Source organism: Panulirus ornatus, chromosome 4 (assembly GCF_036320965.1).
Source record: "Panulirus ornatus isolate Po-2019 chromosome 4, ASM3632096v1, whole genome shotgun sequence".
Taxonomy (NCBI): Eukaryota; Metazoa; Arthropoda; class Malacostraca; order Decapoda; family Palinuridae; genus Panulirus; species Panulirus ornatus.
The window spans coordinates 86,944,140-86,971,179 of NC_092227.1; the positions used below are offsets into that span (position 1 = coordinate 86,944,140).

The 27,040-nt window shown below is 41.7% G+C and overlaps 1 protein-coding gene across 3 annotated transcripts in view; it reads right to left on the reverse strand.

Annotated features, from left to right (window-relative positions):
* Window positions 1-27,040, reverse strand: part of LOC139746135 (uncharacterized) — a 216,196-nt gene that overhangs the window by 71,671 nt on the left and 117,485 nt on the right. For all 3 annotated transcript variants that reach the window (XM_071657011.1, XM_071657004.1, XM_071656995.1), the window contains one exon: window positions 19,704-20,080. In XM_071657011.1, coding sequence (XP_071513112.1) covers window positions 19,704-20,080 — 377 coding nt within the window. The remainder of the gene's footprint in view (window positions 1-19,703; window positions 20,081-27,040) is intronic.

Here is a 27,040-nt window from a genome sequence, read left to right on the forward strand (position 1 = left end):
TTTCATTTCCAACACATCCACCTTACTCCACACAACCTTTTTTATAGCCGATGCCTGGCATCCATATAATACTGTTGGGACAACTATTCCTTCCTTCCACACATTCTTAAGCACTCCTAAAACCTTCACCCCTTCCACCATCTTATGACTCACTTCCACTTCAATGGTTCCATTTGCTGCCATGTCACTTTCAGATATCGAAAGCACTTCACTTACTCTAATTTTTCTTCATTCAAACTCCACTCCAACTAACTGGTCCCTCAACCTTACTGAACCTACTAACCTTGCTTTTTACCACAATCACTCTCAAATTTCTTCTTTCACATGCTCTTCCAAACTCAATCACCAACTTCTACAGTTTCTCACTCGAATGTGCCACCAGTGCTGTACCACTGGCAAACAATAACAACTGACACTTCCCAGGCCCTCTCATCCCACACACTGCATACTCGCCCCCTCTCACCAAGACTGCCGCATTTACCTCCCTCATTGCCCCATCCATAAACAAATCAAACAACCATGGTGACATCACACAACCCTGCTGCATGCAAACCTTCAATCTCCTCTCTTCCTATTCATACATGATCCTTAATAACTTGATAAAAACTTCTCTGCTATTGGCAGCTTTCCTCCTATACCATATACTCTTGAGAGCTTCCACAAAGAATTTCTTTCAACCCTCTCATATGATTCCTCCATATCCACAGATGCCACTAACAACTCCATCTGTTTTTCTAAGTATTTTTTACATTCTTTAAAGCAAACACCTGAGTACACATCCTCTACCACTTCTGAAACAACACTGTTCTTCCCCAATCTGATGCTCTGTACATGCTTTGACCTTCTTAATCAATTCTCTCCCATACAACTCATCAGGTATACTCATTAAAATTATACCTTTGTAGCTCGAACATTCACCTTTATCCCCCTTACCTGGATACAATGCACTATATATGCATTCCGACAATGTTATAAGGTTGTGAGGCATTGGCTGAGGACAATATGTGGTGTGAGGTGGTTTGATCGAGTAAGTAATGAAAGGGCAAGAGGTGTGAAATTAAAAAGTGTGTGGTGGAGAGAGCAGAAGAGGGTGTATTGAAATGGTTTGGCCACATGGAGAGAATGAGTGAGGAAAGATTGACAAAGAGGATATATGCGTCAGAGGTGGAGGGAACAAGAAGTGGGAGACCAAAATGGAGGTGGAAAGATGGTGTGAAAAAGATTTTGAGTGATCGGGAGGGTGAAAGGCATGCAAGGAATAGAGTGAATTGGAATGATGAGGTATACCAGGGTTGACGTGCTGTCAATGGATTGAACCAGGGCATGTGAAGCATCTGAGGTAAACCAGGGAAAGTTTAATGGGGCCTGGATGTGGAAAAGGAGCTGTGGTTTCATTGCACTGCACACGACAGCTAGAGACTGAGTGTGAACGAATGTGGCCTTTGTTGTCTTTTCCTAGCGCTACCTCACGCACATGCAGGGGGAGGGGGTACCATTTCCTGTGTGGTGTGGTGGCAACAGGAATGGATGAAGGCAGCAAGAATGAATATGCACAGGTGTATATGTCTGTGTATGTATATGTATGTATACATTGAAATGTATATGTGCGTGTGAGGGTGTTTATGTATATACATGTGTATGTGGGTGGGTTGGGCCATTCTTTTGCCTGTTTCCTTGCGCTACCTCGTTAACACGGGAGACAGCGACTAAGTATAATATAAAAAAAATACCATCCACTCCAGCTGCCTTACTGCAGTTCATCTTATGCAAGGCTTTGACCACCTCTTCTCTCTTCACCATAACACTCTCCATAACTCATCCACTTTGCATTAAACCCTGACCCAAGCACTGTACATCTGCCTCTCTGTGATTAAACACATTTAATGATGCTTCAATTTATTATCTTTTTTTTTTTTTTCCGCTGTCTCCCGCGTTTCCGAGGTAGCGCAAGGAAACAGACAAAAGAAATGGCCCAACCCACCCCCATACACATGTATATACATACGTCCACACACGCAAATATACATACCTACACAGCTTTCCATGGTTTACCCCAGACGCTTCACATGCCCTGATTCAATCCACTGACAGCACGTCAACCCCGGTATACCACATCGATCCGATTCACTCTATTCCTTGCCCTCCTTTCACCCTCCTGCATGTTCAGGCCCCGATCACACAAAATCTTTTTCACTCCATCTTTCCACCTCCAATTTGGTCTCCCACTTCTCGTTCCCTCCACCTCCGACACATATATCCTCTTGGTCAATCTTTCCTCACTCATTCTCTCCATGTGCCCAAACCATTTCAAAACACCCTCTTCTGCTCTCTCAACCACACTCTTTTTATTTCCACACATCTCTCTTACCCTTACGTTACTTACTCGATCAAACCACCTCACACCACACATTGTCCTCAAACATCTCATTTCCAGCACAGCCATCCTCCTGCGCACAACTCTATCCATAGCCCACGCCTCGCAACCATACAACATTGTTGGAACCACTATTCCTTCAAACATACCCATTTTTGCTTTCCGAGATAATGTTCTCGACTTCCACACATTCTTCAAGGCTCCCAGGATTTTCGCCCCCTCCCCCACCCTATGATTCACTTCCGCTTCAATGGTTCCATCCGCTGCCAGACCCACTCCCAGATATCTAAAACACTTTACTTCCTCCAGTTTTTCTCCATTCAAACTTACCTCCCAATTGACTTGACCCTAAACCCTACTGTACCTAATAACCTTGCTCTTATTCACATTTACTCTTCAACTTTCTTCTTTCACACACTTTACCAAACTCAGTCACCAGCTTCTGCAGTTTCTCACATATCCCCAAATGTCTGAGTTCCATTCTGACTGATCGTTTGGATCTTGAAATGGACGTGTCAGCATGGCATGTAGAATTTGTGTACATGCACAGCATTATTTTACCCAATTCAATCCTATCATGATTAGCTCAATTTTCATTAGCCACTTTATCATATGATTTTGAAATTCCTTTTAACCTTCTATTTAAGATTCTTTAGTTCATATTTCATTATTTTTGTTTTCTATGTTATGCATATCATGATTATCTCATTTTTGTTTGACCAGTTTTATGAATTGACATTTTTTTAAGTCACTCTAGGATAATTAAAAAAAAAAAAATCTTTGGTTTGTTTTTTACCTTTTAGGCAGCTCCTTCATCAGCATTTGCTGCTTCACCTGTGAATCGAACGTTGTGTAAGCTATATCTTCTTTTAAATCTACTGAGCCAACCATGACCTGCTGTGAAGTTCTCGATGTAATCCTCGCCTGCTTGCTCCTTCAGTCTCAAAAAGACTTCTAGCCTTTGCCTGAATTGTTAGTAAGCTTATTGGTACACATTTTTTAATTTAATCTTCCATCTACAGCACCAACAACTTTTCCATTTTGTGGCTGGGCCCTTGTCATTGCGTTGTTATTGTAGGCTTCACACATTCCAAACCTTTAACTGCTTCACGTTTTCTTTCCTTGTCCTTTAAAGCAGTCAAGACCGTCAAATGGGATAACTGTCGTTTATGTGCAATCAAATTAACTTTTTTTCCTTCCTCATATGGAGTGACTGCTTTTATTTTCAATTCCAAATCAAGTGTCTTCCTCGGCTTCTTGCCAAATCAATCAACATGTGATGGGTTTTCCCTCTTGCTCATCTTCTTCTTTGGGGTTTAATACAAAAATGGTTTAATCCAGAACGAAGATTTGTTAGATTCGCTTGAATAGCACATGCTTACTGAATGGTAACTGAGAGCGAGAACTGAGAGAGGTGCTGTGATGTACAAAATGCCGGGAAATCATCTGACAGTCACTATCATATGCACTCAGCCATTATTACTGGTGGATATACAACCAAGCTTAATCTTTATATCTATGTATATTTTCTAATACATCCCCTTCTGCTCTCTCAACCACACTCTTTTTATTACTGCACATCTCTCTTACCTACCCTTTCATTACTTACTCAAACAAATCACCTCACACCACATATTGTCCTCACAGATCTCATTTCCAACACATCCACTCTCCTCCGAACAACCCTATCTATAGCCCATGCCTCACAACAATATAACATTGTTAGAACCACTATTCTTTCAAACATACCCATTTTTGCTCTTTGAGAAAATGTTCTCGTCTTCCACACATTCTTCAATGCTCCTAGAACTTTCGCCCCTTTCCCACCCTGTGACTCACTTCTGCTTCCTTGGTTCCATGTGCTGCCAAATCCACTCCAAGATATCTTAAACACTTCACTTCCTCCAGTTTTTCTCCATTCAAACTTACCTCCCAATTGACTTGACCCTCAACCCTACAGTACCTAATAACCATGCTATTAATCACATTTACTCTCAGCTTTCTTCCTTCACACACTTTACCAAACTCAGTCACCAACTTCTTCAGTTTCTCACCCGAATCAGCCACCAGCGCTGTATCATCAGCGAACAACAACTGACTCACTTCCCAAGCCCTCTCATCCACAACAGACTGCAAACTTGCCCCTCTCTCCAAAACTCTTGCATTCACCTACCTAACAATCCCATCCATAAACAAATTAAACAACCATGAAGACATCATGCACCCCTGCCGCAAACCGACAATTACTAAGAACCAATCACTTTCCTCTCTTCCTACTTGTAAAAATGCCTTACATCCTTGATAAAAACTTTTCACTGCTTCTAGCAACTTAGCTCCCATATCATATACTCATACCACAAAGCATCTCTATCAACTCTATCATATACCTTCTCCAGATCCATAAATGCTACATACAAATCCATCTGTTTTCTAAGTACTTCTCACATACATTCTTCAAAGCAAACACCTGATCCACACACCCTCTACCACTTCTGAAACCACACTGATGCTCTGTACATGCCTTTACCCTCTAAATCATTACCCTTCCATATAATTTCCCAGGAATACTCAACACACTTAAACCTTTGGAATTTGAACAATCACCCTTATCCCCTTTACCTTTGTCCAATGGCACTATGCATGCATTCTGTCATGGAGAGAATAAGTGAGGAAAGATTGACAATGAGGATATATGTGTCAGAGGTGAAAGGAACGAGGAGAAGTGGGAGACCAAATTGGAGGTGGAAAGATGGAGTGAAAAAGATTTCAAGCGATCAGACCCTGAACATACAGGAGGGTGAAAGGCGTGCAAGGAATAGAGTGAATTGGAACAATGTGGTATACTGGGGTTGACGTGCTGTCAATGAATTGAACCAGGGCATGTGAAGCATCAGGGGTAAACCATGGAAAGTTTTGTGGGGCTTGGATGTGGAAAGGGAGCTGTGGTTTCGGTTCATTAAACATGACAGCTAGGTACTGAGTGTGAACGAATGTGGCCTTTGTGTATTTTCCTAGCGCTACCCCGCACACACGCGGGGAAGATGGGTGCTGCTTCATGTGTGGCGAGGTGGCAACGGGAATGGATGAAGGCAGCAAGTATAAATATGTACAAGCGTATATATGTATATGTCTGTGTATGTATATAATGTATGCATACGGTGAAATGTATTGGTATGTTTAAGTGCATGTGTGGGCGTTTATGTAGATACATGTGCATGTAGGTGGGTTGGACATTTCTTTTGTCTGTTTCCTTGCACTACCTCACTAATGCAGGAGACAGCGACTAAGTATAATAAAGAAATGAAAAATAGTTTCTAATCTATAAATTTTTCTGGTCACATGTACAGATGGTCTTAAATCACATAGGTCGTAAATAGGGGATAGATAGTACTCATTCCATCAATATCTGCTATCACTTTCCCTTTTGTCCCCTTCACTGACGTTCCCATTTGTTCTCTTGTTTTTTGCACATTATCTATCTCCTTACAAAACATCTTACTCGCTCAACCCAACTCTCATTTGCCCCCTCCTCAATACCTGCACCTTCCTCTTGACCTCCTGCTGCTTTCTCTTATAAATCCCCCAATCATTAAAACTTCTTCCCTAAACTCCTCTCTTTTCTCTTTAACTAACAACCTTACTTTATCCCACCACTCACTACCCTTTTTAATCTACCCATCTCTTAGCTTTTGCATGCCACATGCATCTCTTGGCCTTACCAGCATCACTTTCCAAAACACATACCATTCCTCATCCACTCCCCTTGCCTCATTTACTTTCACCTTTACCTTTTTTACACTCAATCTCTCTTAATATTTCTTCACACAATTCTCTTTTCTAAGCTCATTTACTCTCACCACTCGCTTCTCACCAACGATGTTTCCTCTTTTTCGAAAATCTCTAATCTTCATCCTTGCTTCCACAAGACAGTAATAAGACATCCCACCAGGTGCCCTTCCCAACACGTCTACATCCAAAAGTCTATCTTTCACTCAATCATCAATTAATATATAATTCAATAAAGACCACTGACCATCTCTCCTACTCATATATGTATACTTACGTATATCCCTCTTTTTTAAACCAAGTATTCCCATTCATTAGTCCTTTATCAGCACACAACTCCATGAGCTCTTCACCATTTTCATTCATAACACTGAAGACCCTATTCCGCCCAGTTATATCCACAACTGCAACATTACTTACCGTTGCATTAAAATCACCCATCACTAATACCCAGTCTCTTACATCAAAACTGCTGAAACACTCACTCAGCACCAACCAAAACACTTGCCTTTCATGACCTTTCTCCTCTCACGGCCAGGTGCATAAGCACTAATAATCATACATCTCTTGCCATCTACTTTCATTTCACCCACATCAGTCTAGAATTTACTTCCTCAAACTCTCTCAAACCTTCCCACAGCTCCTGCCTCAAGAGTAGTGCTATTTTTTCCTTAGCTCTTTGTCCTCTCACCAACCCCTGACTTTATTCCTAAGACATTTCTAAGCCAATCTTCCCCCTTACCCTAGAGCTCTGTTTCACTCAGAGACAGGTTTCTTACCTCAAACATACTAACACTCTCTCCTCATCTTGGATATACCCACACATTTAAACACCCTTGCCTGAGCCTTCAAGGAGGATGAGCACTCCCTGCTAGGCTCCTTCTTGAAACACAAGAAGGGGGATATTAGGTAAATTGTATATGATTTACAATAAGGAACAACGAATGCTTCCCATCTATTCCGTATATGTTGTAAAAAGTGACTAAGAGGTGAGGGAGCAGGGGACTAGAAAACCTCTAATTCTTGTATTTGCTTCTAAAAGAAGGAACTGGAACCAAGCAAAGTGCTAATATTGCTCAGGCTAAGGGGCTTCAAGGATCTTAGATGTAACTAATATGAATAGTGAAAGGTAAGAAGTATATTTGAGGAAAGGAATACATATGTTTTAGCTCTGATTGAAACAAAGCTCAAAAGAAAGGTGGAAGAAAGGCTTGGAAATGTCTTTAGGTTAAAGTCCAGGGTTTGTGTGAGGGCAAGGGCAAGAGCTAAGGAAGGGGTAACACTTCTGTAGAAGTTGTGGGAATGAATAAAAAAAAAAAAAAAAAGTATATGGAAGTGCACTCCAGATCACAAGAAGTGGGTGATTAACTGTTTATACATCTATCCATGAATAGAATGATAAAGAAGAGCATGTATTCTGGGAACATAGGAATGTGTCACGTCAGTTTTGATGTGAGAGATTGAATATTAGTGAGTAAAAAGATAGTTAAGGGTAAATTCAGAGGCATGGGGTATTCAGTGATGTGAATGGTGAAAGGCTTGCAGAATTATCCACTTAAAAAGGACTGGCAATTGGGTATATCTGCTTACAAAGAGCGATATACATAAGTATATATGGAGTAACAAAGACGGTAAGCAACCTTTGTTGGACTATGTACTATCTGATATGTAAGCAAAGGAGAGACTATGATAGGAATGTGCTGAAGGGCAGCTGTTGGGATGTCTGATCATTACCTGGTGGAGGCAAGGGTGGAAAATTTTTGAGGCTTTCAAATAGGAAATGATGTGGATGGAAAAAAAAAAAAAAAAAAGGTTAAAGTGAGCTTGTAAAAGAAGCTTCCCAAAGAGATACCATCAGAGACAGTATAGTGGAAAATGGTGGAGCAAATGAAAGCTAAAGGAGTGGGTAAGGAATGGGAAATATCTAGGGAAGCAATATTGGCATGTGTGAGACATGTAATGGGCACTGGGTGGGCTGGTGAAAAAAATGGGTAATGAGTGGTCAGATGAATCTAAGATGCTGGTGAAAAGAAGAGAGGGAGATATGGGCATCACTTATAAGGATAGGAAAAGAAGAGAGGGAGATATGGGCATCACTTATAAGGATGGAGTGCAAGTGATTGCTAGATGTACAAGAGGAAGCAGCAGGTCAAGGGGAAGGTGCATGGGCTGTAAAAGAGGGCAAATAAGAGTTGGGGTAGGCAGAGGACAACTCTAGTGCAATGTTTTCGGAGGTTCCTATTTAATGTTCCTACCAAAAATTTCTACCTAATATTCCTGCCTAACATTACAACCTACTACTTCTGCCTAATACTCCCAGCTAATACTCCAACCTACTTCTTCTATCCAATGTTTCAATCTAAAGCTCCTGTCTAATGTTCCTACCTACTACTCCTCTCTACTGCTCCTACCATTTTGCAAAAAAGCAGGGCCAGTGCAGTGTGTTTACTGCAAGAAAATCTAGAGTTGCAAAGAATGAGTTGCGAAACTTAAGAGTTGTCAAGTGTTGCTTGTGACGAGATCATATGTTCGTGGACAGAATACCAGCAGTCCACGTGTGGGTGAGGTAGGATAAAAAGACAGCTAACTGGGTCAAAGGCATGCAACTTGACAACCCCTGAAGTGCTGGTTCACTATGCACCTATCACTAACCCTCCCAATACCCAAGAAGGTAGTGCAAATAATATACCTCTCCATGGTCAGTGGCTGTCTACCATCTACTACCTTCTATTGGTATTGTTTAAAATCATTAATTTCTTTTATACTTCATCACCATTTCCTAGATAAGCTTGCTTGCACCAGGAGTAGATCAAGAAAGGCCATATCTGCTCATCAATTTATTGCTGTCATGTTTGATACATCAAAACCACAGCTCCCTATCCACAACTTGGCCCCACAGACCTTTTCATCGTTTAACCCGAATGCTTCTTATGCAATGGTTCAGTCCACTGATAAAACATTGACTCCAGTAAACCACATCGTTCCAATTCACTCTATCCCATGCACGCCTTTCACAGTCTTGCATGTTCAAGCCCTGATGGCTCAAAATCTCTTTCACTCCATCCATCTCCAATTTGATCTCCCTGTTCTCATTGTTCCCTCCACTTCTGACAAATACATCCTCCTTTCTTCACTCATTCTCTCCATATGTCCCAACCATTTCAGTACACCATCTTCTGCTCTCTCAACTACACTTTTTTTATAAAACACATCTCTCTTTCCCTTTCATTACTTACTTGATCAAACCAACTCACACCACATATTGTCCTTGAAGCTTTGGAAACCTCTAACTTCTCATGTTATACAATAAATAACTATGGCCTGGCACAATTCAAAATACAAGTTTTTTACTTACTCAAAAATTTGTAAATACTTCCCATTGACTTTTCTTTTTCCCTTTCATAATCCTCTCTATATTTCAATTAAGGGCTAGCCTTGATGTTGACTTATGTCTAAGATTGGAAGTTTTTTTTTTTTTTCACACTATTCGCCATTTCCCGCGATAACAAGGTAGCGTTAAGAACAGAGGAATGGGCCTTTGAGGGAATATCCTCACCTGGCCCCCTTCTCTGTAACTTCTTTTGGAAAATTAAAAAAAATACAAAAAACGAGAGGGGAGGATTTCCAGCCCCCCGCTCCCTTCCCCTTTAGTTGCCTTCTACGACACGCAGGGAATACGTGGGAAGTATTCTTTCTCGCCTATCCCCATGGATAGTATATATATTTTTTTTTTTTTTGTCGGTCTCCCGCGTTTGCGAGGTAGCGCAAGGAAACAGACGAAAGAAATGGCCCAACCCACCCCCATACACATGTATATACATACGTCCACACACGCAAATATACATACCTACACAGCTTTCCATGGTTTACCCCAGACGCTTCACATGCCTTGATTCAATCCACTGACAGCACGTCAACCCCGGTATACCACATCGATCCAATTCACTCTATTCCTTGCCCTCCTTTCACCCTCCAGCATGTTCAGGCCCTGATCACACAAAATCTTTTTCACTCCATCTTTCCACCTCCAATTTGGTCTCCCTCTTCTCCTCGTTCCCTCCACCTCCGACACATATATCCTCTTGGTCAATCTTTCCTCACTCATTCTCTCCATGTGCCCAAACCATTTCAAAACACCCTCTTCTGCTCTCTCAACCACGCTCTTTTTATTTCCACACATCTCTCTTACCCTTACGTTACTTACTCGATCAAACCACCTCACACCACACATTGTCCTCAAACATCTCATTTCCAGCACATCCATCCTCCTGCGCACAACTCTATCCATAGCCCACGCCTCGCAACCATACAACATTGTTGGAACCACTATTCCTTCAAACATACCCATTTTTGCTTTCCGAGATAATGTTCTCGACTTCCACACATTCTTCAAGGCTCCCAGAATTTTCGTCCCCTCCCCCACCCTATGATCCACTTCCGCTTCTATGGTTCCATCCGCTGCCAGATCCACTCCCAGATATCTAAAAACACTTCACTTCCTCCAGTTTTTCTCCATTCAAACTCACCTCCCAATTGACTTGACCCTCAACCCTACTGTACCTAATAACCTTGCTCTTATTCACATTTACTCTTAACTTTCTTCTTTCACACACTTTACCAAACTCAGTCACCAGCTTCTGCAGTTTCTCACATGAATCAGCCACCAGCGCTGTATCATCAGCGAACAACAACTGACTCACTTCCCAAGCTCTCTCATCCCCAACAGACTTCATACTTGCCCCTCTTTCCAAAACTCTTGCATTCACCTCCCTAACAACCCCATCCATAAACAAATTAAACAACCATGGAGACATTACACACCCCTGCCGCAAACCTACATTCATGTGCTGTCAGTGGATTGAATCAAGGCATGTGAAGCGTCTGGGGTAAACCATGGAAAGCTGTGTAGGTATGTATATTTGCGTGTGTGGACATATGTATATACATGTGTATGGGGGTGGGTTGGGCCATTTCTTTCGTCTGTTTCCTTGTGCTACCTCGCAAACGCGGGAGACAGCGCAAAAAAAAAAAAAAAAAAAAAAAAAAAAAAAAAAATATATATATATATATATATATATATATATATATATATATATATATATATATATATATATGATAGAGTGGCAGATATAGGGTGTTTTGGTCGAGGTGGTGTGCAAAGTGAGAGGATTAGGGAAAATGATTTGGTAAACAGAGAAGAGGTAGTGAAAGCTTTGCGGAAGATGAAAGCCGGCAAGGCAGCAGGTTTGGATGGTATTGCAGTGGAATTTATTAAAAAAGGGGGTGACTGTATTGTTGACTGGTTGGTAAGGTTATTTAATGTATGTATGACTCATGGTGAGGTGCCTGAGGCTTGGCGGAATGCGTGCATAGTGCCATTGTACAAAGGCAAAGGGGATAAGAGTGAGTGCTCAAATTACAGAGGTATAAGTTTGTTGAGTATTCCTGGTAAATTATAAGGGAGGGTATTGATTGAGAGGGTGAAGGCATGTCGCTGTCTCCCGCGTTTGCGAGGTAGCGCAAGGAAACAGACGAAAGAAATGGCCCAACCCACCCCCCAAACACATGTACATACATACGTCCATACACGCAAATATACATACCTACACAGCTTTCCATGGTTTACCCCAGACGCTTCACATGCCCTGATTCAATCCACTGACAGCACGTCAACCCCGGTATACCACATCGATCCAATTCACTCTATTCCTTGCCCGCCTTTCACCCTCCTGCATGTTCAGGCCCCGATCACACAAAATCTTTTTTCACTCCATCTTTCCACCTCCAATTTGGTCTCCCACTTCTCCTCGTTCCCTCCACCTCTGACACATATATCCTCTTGGTCAATCTTTCCTCACTCATTCTCTCCATATGCCCAAACCATTTCAAAACACCCTCTTCTGCTCTCTCAACCACGCTCTTTTTATTTCCACACATCTCTCTTACCCTTATGTTACTTACTCGATCAAACCACCTCACACCACACATTGTCCTCAAACATCTCATTTCCAGCACATCCATCCTCCTGCACACAACTCTATCCATAGCCCATGCCTCGCAACCATACAACATTGTTGGAACCACTATTCCTTCAAACATACCCATTTTTGCTTTCCGAAATAATGTTCTTGACTTCCACACATTCTTCAAGGCTCCCAGGATTTTCGCCCCCTCCCCCACCCTATGATCCACTTCCACTTCCATGGTTCCATCCGCTGCCAGATCCACTCCCAGATATCTAAAACACTTTACTTCCTCCAGTATTTCTCCATTCAAACTTACCTCCCAATTGACTTGACCCTCAACCCTACTGTACCTAATAACCTTGCTCTTATTCACATTTACTCTTAACTTTCTTCTTTCACACACTTTACCAAACTCAGTCACCAGCTTCTGCAGTTTCTCACATGAATCAGCCATCAGCACTGTATCATCAGCGAACAACAACTGACTCACTTCCCAAGCTCTTGCATCCCCAACAGACTTTATACTTGCCCCTCTTTCCAAAACTCTTGCATTCACCTCCCTAACAACCCCATCCATAAACAAATTAAACAACCATGGAGACATCACACACCCCTGCCGCAAACCTACACTCACTGAGAACCAATCACTTTCCTCTCTTCCTACACGTACACATGCCTTACATCCTCGATAAAAACTTTTCACTGCTTCTAACAACTTGCCTCCCACACCATATATTCTTAATACCTTCCACAGAGCATCTCTATCAACTCTATCATATGCCTTCTCCAGATCCATAAATGCTACATACAAATCCATTTGCTTTTCTAAGTATTTCTCACATACATTCTTCAAAGCAAACACCTGATCCACACATCCTCTACCACTTCTGAAACCACACTGCTCTTCCCCAATCTGATGCTCTATACATGCCTTCACCCTCTCAATCAATACCCTCCCATATAATTTACCAGGAATACTCAACAAACTTATACCTCTGTAATTTGAGCACTCACTCTTATCCCCTTTGCCTTTGTACAATGGCACTATGCACGCATTCCGCCAATCCTCAGGCACCTCACCATGAGTCATACATACATTAAATAACCTTACCAACCAGTCAACAATACAGTCACCCCCTTTTTTAATAAATTCCACTGCAATACCATCCAAACCTACTGCCTTGCCGGCTTTCTGTTTAAATTCCAAACTCAACTTAACTATCCCTAAAGCTTGCCAAACTGCTTTATTCATATTCTTACTACTTTCTCTTTTAACACTCTTCCAAACTGTCACAAACTTCAGTAGTTTTGCACTCAAATCTGCAACCAGTGCAGTATCATCAGTAAACAACATCTGGCTCACTTCCCAAGTCCAATCATCCCCTCCAGACTGTATACTCGCCTCTCTCTCTAAGACCCCTCGCATTCACCTCCCTCACCAACCAACTCATAAACAAACTAAATAACCATGGTGACATCACATACCCCTGCCGCACACTAACCTTCATATGGAACCATCCACTCTCCTCTTTTCTTACTTATACAAAAACTATACCTCCTTGACAAAAACTTCATGTTTCTAGCAGCTTACCTTCCACATCATATTCTTCAGACCTTCCACAAAGCACTTATATCAATCCTATCATATACTTTCTCCAGATTCATCAATGCCACTTACAAATCCATCTGTTATACAACTTATCAGGTATACTTAAACTTATATCTCAGTAGTCTGAACACTCACCTTTATCCCCCTTGCCTTTATAAAATGACACTATTCCACCAATCCTCAGGGAACCTTACCATGATTCATATATAAACTGAAAATCATTAACAACCAATCAACAACATGGTCTCTATTTCTTAATAAATTATATGGTAATACCATCCAACCCAGCAGCCTTGCTACATTTCATCTCATGCATGGTTTTCACCATCTCTTCTCTGTTCACCAAACCACTCACTGCAATGTTGGTTCACTTTCCCTCTTCTATAGATATCGCTTTGATTTTTGCTCCTGAGAGCTGGCTGTTTGTGTGCCCACAGCACTAGCAGGATCAAGCAATACTCAGTAAGCTGCTGCATCCCATGATTACTGTGTGGCCATTGGCAACTTAAGGGTGGGCTGTTTTGATACCTGCTTCTTTCCCTGCACTTCGAAGCTTTGGACCTCTCTACTTTTTCATGTCCTTCCCAATTACGATTACATGAAACATTTCAAAATACAGGTTTTTCACTTCCTCTCAAACTTGTAAATTCTTTTCCTTAACTTTCCTTTTTCCATTCCATTATTCTCTCTACCTTTCATTTAAGGCCCTTCCTTGATATGGACTTTTGTCCATGACTGAAGCCTTCCACTCTTAACATGAAATACATTTAACAGTCTTTCAAAATACTCAATACATCCCCTCCTCACTTCCATCACAACCTGTTATGACTTCCCTTCCCTGATGTTCTCATTCGTTCTTTTCTCTTTTGCACATTATTCACCTCCTTCAAAAATATCTTATTCTCTCTACAGTTTAATGAAATTTGCTCACCCTAACTCTTATTTGCCCTCTTTTCCAACTCCTGCACCTTCCTCTTGACCTCCTACTGCTTTCTCTTACACATCCCCGATCATTTGCACTTCTTCCCTATATGTATTGCCCAAACACCTCTCTTTTCTCTTTTACTAACAACTTTACTTCTTCATCCCACCACTCACTACCGTTTCTCGTATGCCCATCTCCAATGTTTCATGTGCCACATGTCTCTCTTGCACATGCCATTACTGCTTCCCTAAATATCCTCCATTCCTTATCCACTCCCCTTGTTTCATTCACTCTCACTTTTGCCATTCTACACTAAATAACTCTCAGTATTTCTTCATACAAGTCTTTCCCAAGCTCATTCACTCTTGCCACTCTCTCCTTCCCAAAACTGTTTCCTCTTTTTTGAAAAGTTCAACAAATCTTCACCCTCGCCTCCACAAGACAGCGATCAGACATCCCACTACCTGCCCCTAGCAGCACATTTATATGGAAAAGTCTCTCTTTTACATGCCTATCAATTACAGTTATATGTAAAAGTCTCTCTTTTACATGCCTATCAATCAACATGTAATCCGTTAATGCTTAGTGACCATCTCTCCTACTCATATACATATATTTGTGTATATCCCTCATTTTAACCCTAGTATTCCCAATCACCAGTCCTTTTTGTGCATGCAACTCTACAAGCTATTCGCCATCTACAGTCATAATACTAAATACCTCATGTAACCCAATTATACCCTCAACAGCCATATTGCTTTCATTTGCATTCAAATCACTCAACAGTGACATCCAGTCTCTTACATCAAAACTGCTGACACACATTCACCTGCTTCCAAATCACTTGCTTCTCATGATCTTTTTTCTCGTGTCTGGTGAATATGCATCAATAATCACCTATCTCTTGCCATCCATCTTCAATTTTACCTAAATCAATCTAAAATTTACACTATCATACACTTTATCAGGAGCAGTGCTACTCCTTCCTCAGCTCTCGTCCTCTCTCCAACCACTGACTTTAGGACATTTCTATACGATTTCTCCCCTTTACCCTTGAACTTTGTTTCTCTTGAAGTCAGAACATCCAGGTTTCTTTCCTCATACATACTGCCTATCTCTCCTCTCTTCTCATCTTGGTTACATCCACACACATTTAGATAACCCAGCCTGTGCCTTGGAGGAGGATGAGAACTTCCTCCTTGGCTCCTTCCATTCCTTCTTTTAGACATTGAAATACAAGAAGGGGAGGTTTCCAGACCCCTGCTCCCATCCCCTTTTGTCGCATTCTATGACAAACGGGGAATACAGATGTAGAATTCTTTTCCCCACAAATAAATGTTTTTTCAATTTTCTTTGCACTCCAGACTTTCTTTTGTTCACCAAAATGAGCTTCACTTTGTGTTTCTGCATAAGTATAATTCTAATCATGTTCTTTTGCCTTTTATAACCAAGTGTTGTAATCTGAAGCTATAAGATTAATGAATTTGGAAATATTTACAATGCACAGTATCCAAAACCAAAATACATGTTCCAGTTCGGGCAGGTTACATTTTTTGATGTTCTACCTAGAATTGGAATTTTGAGAAAAATATATTTTCAATCAGATGCAAACAGCAGGAGCCAAGTTCCAATATACCCCAAAAGGAAGCATTCTTTCTGTCAGCAAATAATAGAATTACTTTTAAGGAAATGGATAAGAAAATGTATGGAAAACTATTAACAACACATATTAGAACAAAAGTGGATTATCCTTCTCAAGTCTGGTCAGTGTGCCCAAGAAGCACTTTGATTTAATTGAGTAAATCCTGAGAGACAGTTTCTTAGCAGTTTCCCTGTGCCACTGGTCTGTTAAGGGTGAACCACTAACAAAGAAGCAATGCTAGAATTCACCAGTTATGGAGGTGGTTTTGCTGTGGCCACCCTCTTGAGGAGGTTCCCAGAAGAAACAGGCCTCAAAGATGATGAAAGGTTAGATAATTAGAAGAAAGTTGGGGTACAATGAAAAGCCAAGGTGCACAAATCTGCCGACCAGTAGCAGAAAAATGTAAAAGTTGGTGACCTGATTAAAGCCTTCAAGTTCTAAATTGGGAGAGAAGAGAGAGGGGTGCCCTAATTACAGCCTTCAAGTTTCTAAATTAGATAAGACAATATCAACAGGGAACTGTTCGCCATGAATGTCAACAACAAAGTAACCTGGAGCCTTGACAAGAAGCTTACCAGAAAGAACACAGAGAAATACTGGTGGCAGATGGCAAGAATCAGTGATGGAGTGCGCAAAAGATGCTTGTGGCATGAGAAGCGTGGGAGGTGGGTTGATTAGAAAGGGTAGTGAGTGGTGGGATGAAGAAGTAAAATTATTAGTGAAAGAGAAGAGAGAGGCATTTGGACAATTTTTGCAGGGAAAAAATGCAATTGAGTGGGAGATGTATAAAAGAAAGAGACAGGAGGTCAAGAGAAAGGTGAAAGAGGTGAAAAAGAGGGCAAATGAGAGTTGGGGTGAGAGAGTATCATTAAATTTTAGGGAGAATAAAAAGATGTTCTGGAAGGAAGTAAATAAAGTGCGTAAGACAAGGGAGCAAATGGGAACTTCAGTGAAGGACGCAAATGGGGAGGTGATAAGTAGTGGTTATGCGAGAAGGAGATGGAGTGAGTATTTTGAAGGTTTGTTGAATGTGTTTGATGATAGAGTGGCAGATATAGGGTGTTTTGGTCGAGGTGGTGTGCAAAGTGAGAGGGCTAGGGAAAATGATTTGGTAAACAGAAAAGTGGTAGTAAAAGCTTTGCAGAAGATGAAAGCCGGCAAGGCAGCAGGTTTGGATGGTATTGCAGTGGAATCTATTAAAAAAGGGGTGACTGTATTGCTGACTGGTTGGTAAGGTTATTTAATGTATGTATGACTCATGGTGAGGTGCCTGAGGATTGGCGGAATGCGTGCATAGTGCCATTGTACAAAGGCAAAGGGGATAAGAGTGAGTGCTCAAATTTCAGAGGTAAAAGTTTGTTGAGTATTCCTGGTAAATTATATGGGAGGGTACTGATTGAGAGGGTGAAGGCATGTACAGAGCATCAGACTGGGGAAGAGCAGTGTGGTTTCAGAAGTGGTAGAGGATGTGTGGATCAGGTGTTTGCTTTGAAGAATGTATGTGAGAAATACTTAGAAAAGCAAATGGATTTGTATGTAGCATTTATGGATCTGGAGAAGGCATATGATAGAGTTGATAGAGATGCTCTGTGGAAGGTATTAAGAATATATGGTGTGGGAGGAAAGTTGTTAGAAGCAGTGAAAAGTTTTTATCGTGGATGTAAGGCATGTGTACGTGTAGGAAGTGATTGGTTCTCAGTGAATGTAGGTTTGCGGCAGGGGTGTGTGATGTCTCCATGGTTGTTTAATTTGTTTATGGATGGGGTTGTTAGGGAGGTGAATGCAAGACTTTTGGAAAGAGAGGGCAAGTATGAAGTCTGTTGTGGATGAGAGAGCTTGGGAAGTGAGTCAGTTGTTGTTCGCTGATGACACAGTGCTGGTGGCTGATTCATGTGAGAAACTGCAGAAGCTGGTGACAGTTTGGTAAAGTGTGTGAAAGAAGAAAGTTAAGAGTAAATGTGAATAAGAGCAAGGTTATTAGGTACAGTAGGGTTGAGGGTCAAGTCAATTGGGAGGTAAGTTTGAATGGAGAAAAACTGGAGGAAGTAAAGTGTTCTAGATATCTGGGAGTGGATCTGGCAGCGGATGGAACCATGGAAGCAGAAGTGAATCATAGGGTGGGGGAGGGGGCGAAAATCCTGGGAGCCTTGAAGAATGTGTGGAAGTCGAGAACATTATCTCGGAAAGCAAAAATGGGTGTGTTTGAAGGAATAGTGGTTCCAACAATGTTGTATGGTTGCGAGGCGTGGGCTATGGATAGAGTTGTGCGCAGGAGGATGGATGTGCTGGAAATGAGATGTTTGAGGACAATGTGTGGTGTGAGGTGGTTTGATCGAGTAAGTAATGTAAGGGTAAGAGATGTGAGGAAATAAAAAGAGCGTGGTTGAGAGAGGGTGTTTTGAAATGGTTTGGGCACATGGAGAGAATGAGTGAGGAAAGATTGACCAAGAGGATATATGTGTCGGAGGTGGAGGGAACGAGGAGAAGTGGGAGACCAAATTGGAGGTGGAAAGATGGAGTGAAAAAGATTTTGAGTGATAGGGGCCTGAACATGCAGGAGGGTGAAAGGCGGGCAAGGAATAGAGTGAATTGGATCGATGTGGTATACCGGGGTTGATGTGCTGTCAGTGGATTGAATCAGGGCATGTGAAGCGTCTGGGGTAAACCATGGAAAGTTTTGTGTTGCCTGGATGTGGAAAGGGAGCTGTGGTTTCGGGCATTATTGCATGACAGCTAGAGACTGAGTGTGAACGAATGGGGCCTTTGTTGTCTTTTCCTAGCTCTACCTCACACACATGAGGGGGGAGGGGGATGGTATTCCATGTGTGGCGAGGTGGCGATGGGAATGAATAAAGGCAGACAGTGTGAATTGTGTGCATGGGTATATATGTATGTGTCTGTATGTGTATATATATGTGTACATTGAGATGTATAGGTATGTATATTCGCGTGTGTGGACGTGTATGTATATACATGTGTATGGGGGTGGGTTGGGCCATTTCTTTCGTCTGTTTCCTTGCGCTACCTCGCAAACGCGGGAGACAGCGACAAAGCAAAATAAAAAAATAATATAAGATGGCAAGAAAAGACTATGTAATGAAACTGTAAATGCTGGCAGTACAAAAATGTTTAAAAGCTAATTAATGGTAAAAAAAAAATTTACTCGATGGAACCCCACAAATGTAGAACTTCCTTCCTACACTGCAAAAAAAATACAGAATCAACAAAATCAAACAGCAAGGGTTGAAAGAAATACACATACAGATCACCAAATGCACATGAACATAGCCATGGATCATACACAATTACAGCCTTTAACTTTCTTCCTTAAGTATTTGAAACATTCAAAAGAAAAATAGAGAAAATAGTGAACAATTGCTATTGATTAATATAAAACTCACTTGAAATATCTTTCTCCGGAGTTTTTTCAGTCTTCTGGGAATCCTGGTTTAGTAGTAAGTGTCGCTGTTTAACATCAAAAGAGTCTGTTGAACACAAAAATTTCTTTCCAAAAATAGGCTGTGATTGTGTTGTAGTGCTTCCATCAGTTCCATGTAATTTAACTTTACATTTCAATTCTTGACCAAATGAATGACTTCTTTTGACTGCAAAGCAACTATTCAAAAGGTGGTCTACATAGCTCTCACCATTAACCATAACTTCTGTAGCAAAACAAGTACCACTACTATGGAGCTGTTTCTCAAATACACATTGGTCTGCTCTTTGCAATTTTTGCACTGCAGTGCCAGTCGCCTCTACTGACCATCCAACACCACACCTGCAAAAAACATAAGATAACACTATGAAAATACTCTTGAAGGATTAAAAAAGTCAAGCACTATGAAAAAAAATTATCAAGCAATGACTGGGGACTGAATAAACAAAAAGAATTCTGTGATTGGTGATGGTATAAGTGAAGATGTTAGTCTCACTTGAAATATCATAATTAAGTGAAAAGGAAAACACATGTTTGTAAGAATCACTAGTTTGCTTTATACTGGCATGAGTTGAAGATGTCAGGTCATGTCTGGAGGCTGCATATGTTTGATATATCAAATGCAATGAAAATATAATATTGATACATAGACTAACAGATAAACTGATAACCACATAATAATAATTTTGTTGCTTTGAAGAATGTGTGTTAAAAATACTTAGAAAAATCAGATGGATTTGTATGTGGTATTTATACATATGGAGAAAGAATACGATATGGTTAATAGAAATGCTTTGTGAAAGGTCTTAAGAATATATGTTGAGGGAAGTAAGCTGCTAGAAGCAGTGAAAAGTTTCTAAGGTATGTGTATGAGTAAGAAGAGGGAAGAGCGAATGGTTCCCAGTGAAGGTTGGTCGGCAGCAAGGGTGTGTAATGTAACCAACGTTCTTTAATTTGTTTATGGATGGGGTGGTGAGGGACGTAAACGTAGGAGTTCTGGAGAGAGAGGAGAGTATACAGTATGTTTGGGATGAGAGCACCTTGGATCCGCCGATGATACAGCACTAGTGCCTGATCCGAGAGAAAAACTGCGGAAGTTGGTGACTGAGTTTGGAATAGTGTGTGAAAGCAGAAAGTTGAGAGTAAATGTGACAAATAAAGGGCATTAGGTTTCGGCAGAACTGAGGGATGACAAGTTAGTTGGGATATAAGTCTGGATGGAGAAGAATTGAAGGAAGTGAAGTGTTTTAAATATCTGAGAGTGGACTTAGCAGCAAACGGAAGCAAGGAAGCAGAAGTGAGTCATGGGGTGGTGGAAAGGGGCGAAGGTTCTGGGAGCGATGAAGAATGTGTGGAAAGGGAGAATGTTATCTCGGGGAGCAAAAATGGGTATGTTTGAAGGAATGGTACTTCAAACAATACTGTATAGTTGCGAGGCTTGGGTTATAGATAGGGTTGTGTGGAGGTGGGTGGATGTGTTGGAAATTAAATGTTTGAGAACAATATGTGTTGCGATGTGGTTTGATCAAGTAAGTAATGAAAGGGTAAGAAAGATGTGTGGCAATCAAAAGAGTGTGGTTGAGAGAATACAAAAGGGTGTGTTCAAATGGTTTTGGACTTATGGAGAGAATGAGGGAAGCAGGTTGTCAAAGAGGATACATGTGTCAGAATTGGAGGGAAGAAGAAATGGGAGACCAAACTCTGTGTGTGTGTGTGTGTGTGTGTGTGTGTGTGTGTGTGTGTGTGTGTGTGTGTGTGTGCAGTTTTTCATGTGTGGTGGGGTGGCAACGGGAATGGATGAAGGCAGCAAGTATGAATATCTACATGTGTATATATGTATATGTCTGTGTATGTATATGTATGTATATATAGAAATGTTATGTTGTTATGTTATGTTATATTATCCCTGGGGATAGGGGAGAAAGAATACTTCCCACGTATTCCCTGCGTGTCGTAGAAGGTGACTAAAAGGGGAGGGAGCGGGTGGCTGGAAATCCTCCCCTCTCTTTTTTTTTAATTTTCCAAAAGAAGGACCAGAGAAGGGGGCCAGGTGAGGATATTCCCTCAAAGGCCCAGTCCACTGTTCTTAACGCTATCTCGCTGACGCGGGAAATGGCGAATGGTATAAAAGATCCCTTCGCTACCCTGTCACACATGAACGAGGTAGTGCAAGGAAACCGACGAAAGAATAGCCCAGCCTTCCCACGTACAAATGTATATACATAAACATCCACACACATATATATATACACACTCAGACATATACACATATACACAAATACATAATTTATACTGTCTGCAATAATTCATTCCCATCGCCACCTCACCACACATGAAATGACAGCCACCTCCATCCGCATGTGCGCAAGGTAGTGTCAGGAAAAGACAACAAAGGCCACATTCATTCACACTCAGTCTCTAGCTGTCATGTATAATGCACCGAAACCACAGCTCCCTTTCCACATCCAGCCCCCACAAAACTTTTAATGGTTCACCTCAGATGCTTCACATGCCCTGGTTCAATCCATTGACAGCAAGGCAACCCCGGTATACCACATCGTTCCAATTCACTCTATTCCTTGCATGCCTTTCACCCTCCTGCATGTTCAGGCCCCTATCACTCAAAATCTTTTTCACTCCATCTTTCCACCTCCAATTTGGTCTCCCACTTCTCTCGTTCCCTCCACCTCTGACACATATATCCTCTTGGTCAACCTTTCCTCACTCATTCTCTCCATGTGACCAAACCATTTCAAAACACCCTCTTCTGCTCTCTCAACCACTCTTTTTATTTCCACACATCTCTCTTACCCTCACATTACTTACTCGATCAAACCACCTCACACCACATATTGTCCTCAAACATCTCATTTCCAGCACATCCACCCTCATGCACACAACTCTATCCATAGCCCACGCCTCGCAACCATACAACATTGTTGGAACCACTATTCCTTCAAACATACCCATTTTTGCTTTCCGAGATAATGTTCTCGACTTCCAAACATTCTTCAACGCTCCCAGAATTTTCGCCCCCTCCCCCACCCTATGATTCACTTCCGCTTCCATGGTTCCACCCGCTGCCAGATCCACTCCCAGATATCTAAAACACTTTACTTCCTCCAGTTTTTCTCCATTCAAACTTACCTCCCAATGGACTTGACCCTCAACCCTACTGTACCTAATAACCTTGCTCTTATTCACGTTTACTCTTAACTTTCTTCTTTCACACACTCAGTCACCAGCTTCTGCAGTTTCTCACATGAATCAGCCACCAGCGCTGTATCATCAGCGAACAACAACTGACTCACTTCCCAAGCTCTCTCATCCACAACAGACTACATACTTGCTCCTCTTTCCAAAAGTCTTGCATTCACCTCCCTAACAACCCCATCCATAAACAAATTAAACAACCATGGAGACATCACACACCCCTGCCGCAAACCTACATTCACTGAGTACCAATCACTTTCCTCTCTTCCTACTCGTACACATGCCTTACATCCTCGATAAAAACTTTTCACTGCTTCTAACAACTTGCCTCCCACACCATATATTCTTAATACCTTCCACAGAGCATCTCTATCAACTCTATCATATGCCTTCTCCAGATCCATAAATGCTACATACAAATCCATTTGCTTTTCTGAGTATTTCTCACATACATTCTTCAAAGCAAACACCTGATCCACACATCCTCTACCACTTCTGAAACCACACTACCCTTCCCCAATCTGGTGCTCTGTACATGCCTTCACCCTCTCAATCAATACCCTCCCATACAATTTACCAGGAATACTCAGCAAACTTATTCCTCTGTAATTTGAGCACTCACTCTTATCCCCTTTGCCTTTGTACAATGGTACTATGCAAGCATTCCGCCAATCCTCAGGCACCTCACCATGAATGTATATGTATATGTTGAAATGTATAGGTATGCATATGTGTGTGTGTGGACGTGTATGTATATACATGTGTATGTGGACGGGTTGGGCCATTCTTTCCTCTGTTTCCTTGTGCTACCTCACTAACACAGGAGACAGCGACAAAGTATAATAAATAAATAAATAAAATAAATGTATAGGTGCATGTACGGGCATTTATGTATTTATTATTATTTTTTTATATGTAAATTATATGGGAGGGTATTGATTATTGAGAGGGTGAAGGCATGTACAGAGCATCAGATTGGGGAAGAGCAGTGTGGTTTCAGAAGTGGTAGAGGATGTGTGGATCAGGTGTTTGCTTTGAAGAATGTATGTGAGAAATACTTAGAAAAGCAAATGGATTTGTATGTAGCATTTATGGATCTGGAGAAGGCATATGATAGAGTTGATAGAGATGCTCTGTGGAAGGTATTAAGAATATATGGTGTGGGGACCAAGTTGTTAGAAGCAGTGAAAAGTTTTTATCGAGGATGTAAGGCATGTGTATGTGTAGGAAGAGAGGAAAGTGATTGGTTCTCAGTGAATGTAGGTTTGCGGCAGGGGTGTGTGATGTCTCCATGGTTGTTTAATTTGTTTATGGATGGGGTTGTTAGGGAGGTGAATGCAAGAGTTTTGGAAAGAGAGGGCAAGTATGAAGTCTGTTGTGGATGAGAGAGCTTGGGAAGTAAGTCAGTTGTTGTTCGCTGATGATACAGTGCTGGTGGCTGATTCATGTGAGAAACTGCAGAAGCTGGTGACTGAGTTTGGTAAAGTGTGTGAAAGAAGAAAGTTAAGAGTAAATGTGAATAAGAGCAAGGTTATTAGGTACAGTAGGGTTGAGGGTCAATTCAACTGGGAGGTGAGTTTGAATGGAGAAAAACTGGAGGAAGTGAAGTGTTTTAGATATCTGGGAGTGGATCTGGCAGCGGATGGAACCATGGAAGCGGAAGTGGATCATAGGGTGGGGGAGGGGGCGAAAATTCTGGGAGCCTTGAAGAATGTGTGGAAGTCGAGAACATTATCTCGGAAAGCAAAAATGGGTATGTTTGAAGGAATAGTGGTTCCAACAATGTTGTATGGTTGCGAGGCGTGGACTATGGATAGAGTTGTGTGCAGGAGGATGGATGTGCTGGAAATGAGATGTTTGAGGACAATGTGTGGTGTGAGGTGGTTTGATCGAGTAAGTAACGTAAGGGTAAGAGAGATGTGTGGAAATAAAAAGAGCGTGGTTGAGAGAGCAGAAGAGGGTGTTTTGAAATGGTTTGGGCACATGGAGAGAATGAGTGAGGAAAGATTGACCAAGAGGATATATGTGTCGGAGGTGGAGGGAACGAGGAGAAGAGAGAGACCAAATTGGAGGTGGAAAGATGGAGTGAAAAAGATTTTGTGTGATCGGGGCCTGAACATGCAAGAGGGTGAAAGGAGGGCAAGGAATAGAGTGAATTGGAGCGATGTGGTATACAGGGGTTGACATGCTGTCAGTGGATTGAATCAGGGCATGTGAAGCGTCTCGGGTAAGCCATGGAAAGCTGTGTAGGTATGTATATTTGCGTGTGTGGACGTATGTATATACATGTGTATGGGGGTGGGTTGGGCCATTTCTTTCGTCTGGTCCCTTGCACTACCTTGCAAACGCGGGAGACAGCAACAAAGCAAAATAAATAAATAAATTTTTTTTTTTTCGCTGTCTCCCGCGTTTGCAAGGTAGCGCAAGGAAACAGACGAAAGAAATGGCCCAACCCACCCCCATACACATGCCTTGATTCAATCCACTGACAGCACATCAACCCCGGTATACCACATCGCTCCAATTCACTCTATTCTTTGCCCTCCTTTCACCCTCCTGCATGTTCAGGCCCCGATCACACAAAATCTTTTTCACTCCATCTTTCCACCTCCAATTTGGTCTCTCTCTTCTCCTCGTTCCCTCCACCTCCGACACATATATCCTCTTGGTCAATCTTTCCTCACTCATTCTCTCCATGTGCCCAAACCATTTCAAAACACCCTCTTCTGCTCTCTCAACCACGCTCTTTTTATTTCCACACATCTCTCTTACCCTTACGTTACTTACTCGATCAAACCACCTCACACCACACACTGTCCTCAAACATCTCATTTCCAGCACATCCATCCTCCTGCACACAACTCTATCCATAGCCCACGCCTCGCAACCATACAACACTGTTGGAACCACTATTCCTTCAAACATACCCATTTTTGCTTTCCGAGATAATGTTCTCGACTTCCATACATTCTTCAAGGCTCCCAGGATTTTCGCCCCCTCCTCCACCCTATGATTCACTTCCGCTTCCATGGTTCCATCCGCTGCCAGATCCACTCCCAGATATCTAAAACACTTTACTTCCTCCAGTTTTTCTCCATTCAAACTCACCTCCCAATGGACTTGACCCTCAACCCTACTGTACCTAATAACCTTGCTCTTATTCACATTTACTCTTAACTTTCTTCTTTCACACACTTTACCAAACTCAGTCACCAGCTTCTGCAGTTTCTCACATGAATCAGCCACCAGTGCTGTATCATCAGCGAACAACAACTGACTCACTTCCCAAGCTCTCTCATCCCCAACAGACTTCATACTTGCCCCTCTTTCCAAAACTCTTGCATTCACCTCCCTAACAACCCCATCCATAAACAAATTAAACAACCATGGAGACATCGCACACCCCTGCCGCAAACCTACATTCACTGAGAACCAATCACTTTCCTCTCTTCCTACACGTACACATGCCTTACATCCTCGATAAAAACTTTTCACTGCTTCTAACAACTTTCCTCCCACACCATATATTCTTAATACCTTCCACAGAGCATCTCTATCAACTCTATCATATGCCTTCTCCAGATCCATAAATGCTACATACAAATCCATTTGGTTTTTTAAGTATTTCTCACATACATTCTTCAAAGCAAACACCTGATCCACACATCCTCTACCACTTCTGAAACCACACTGCTCTTCCCCAATCTGATGCTCTGTACATGCCTTCACCCTCTTAATCAATACCCTCCCATATAATTTACCAGGAATACTCAACAAACTTATACCTCTGTAATTTGAGCACTCACTCTTATCCCCTTTGCCTTTGTACAATGGCACTATGCACGCATTCCGCCAATCCTCAGGCACCTCACCATGAGTCATACATACATTAAATAACCTTACCAACCAGTCAACAATACAGTCACCCCCTTTTTTAATAAATTCCACTGCAATACCATCCAAACCTGCTGCCTTGCCGGCTTTCATCTTCCGCAAAGCTTTTACTACCTTTTCTCTGTTTACCAAATCATTTTCCCCAACCCTCTCACTTTGCACACCACCTCGACCAAAACACCCCACATCTGCCAC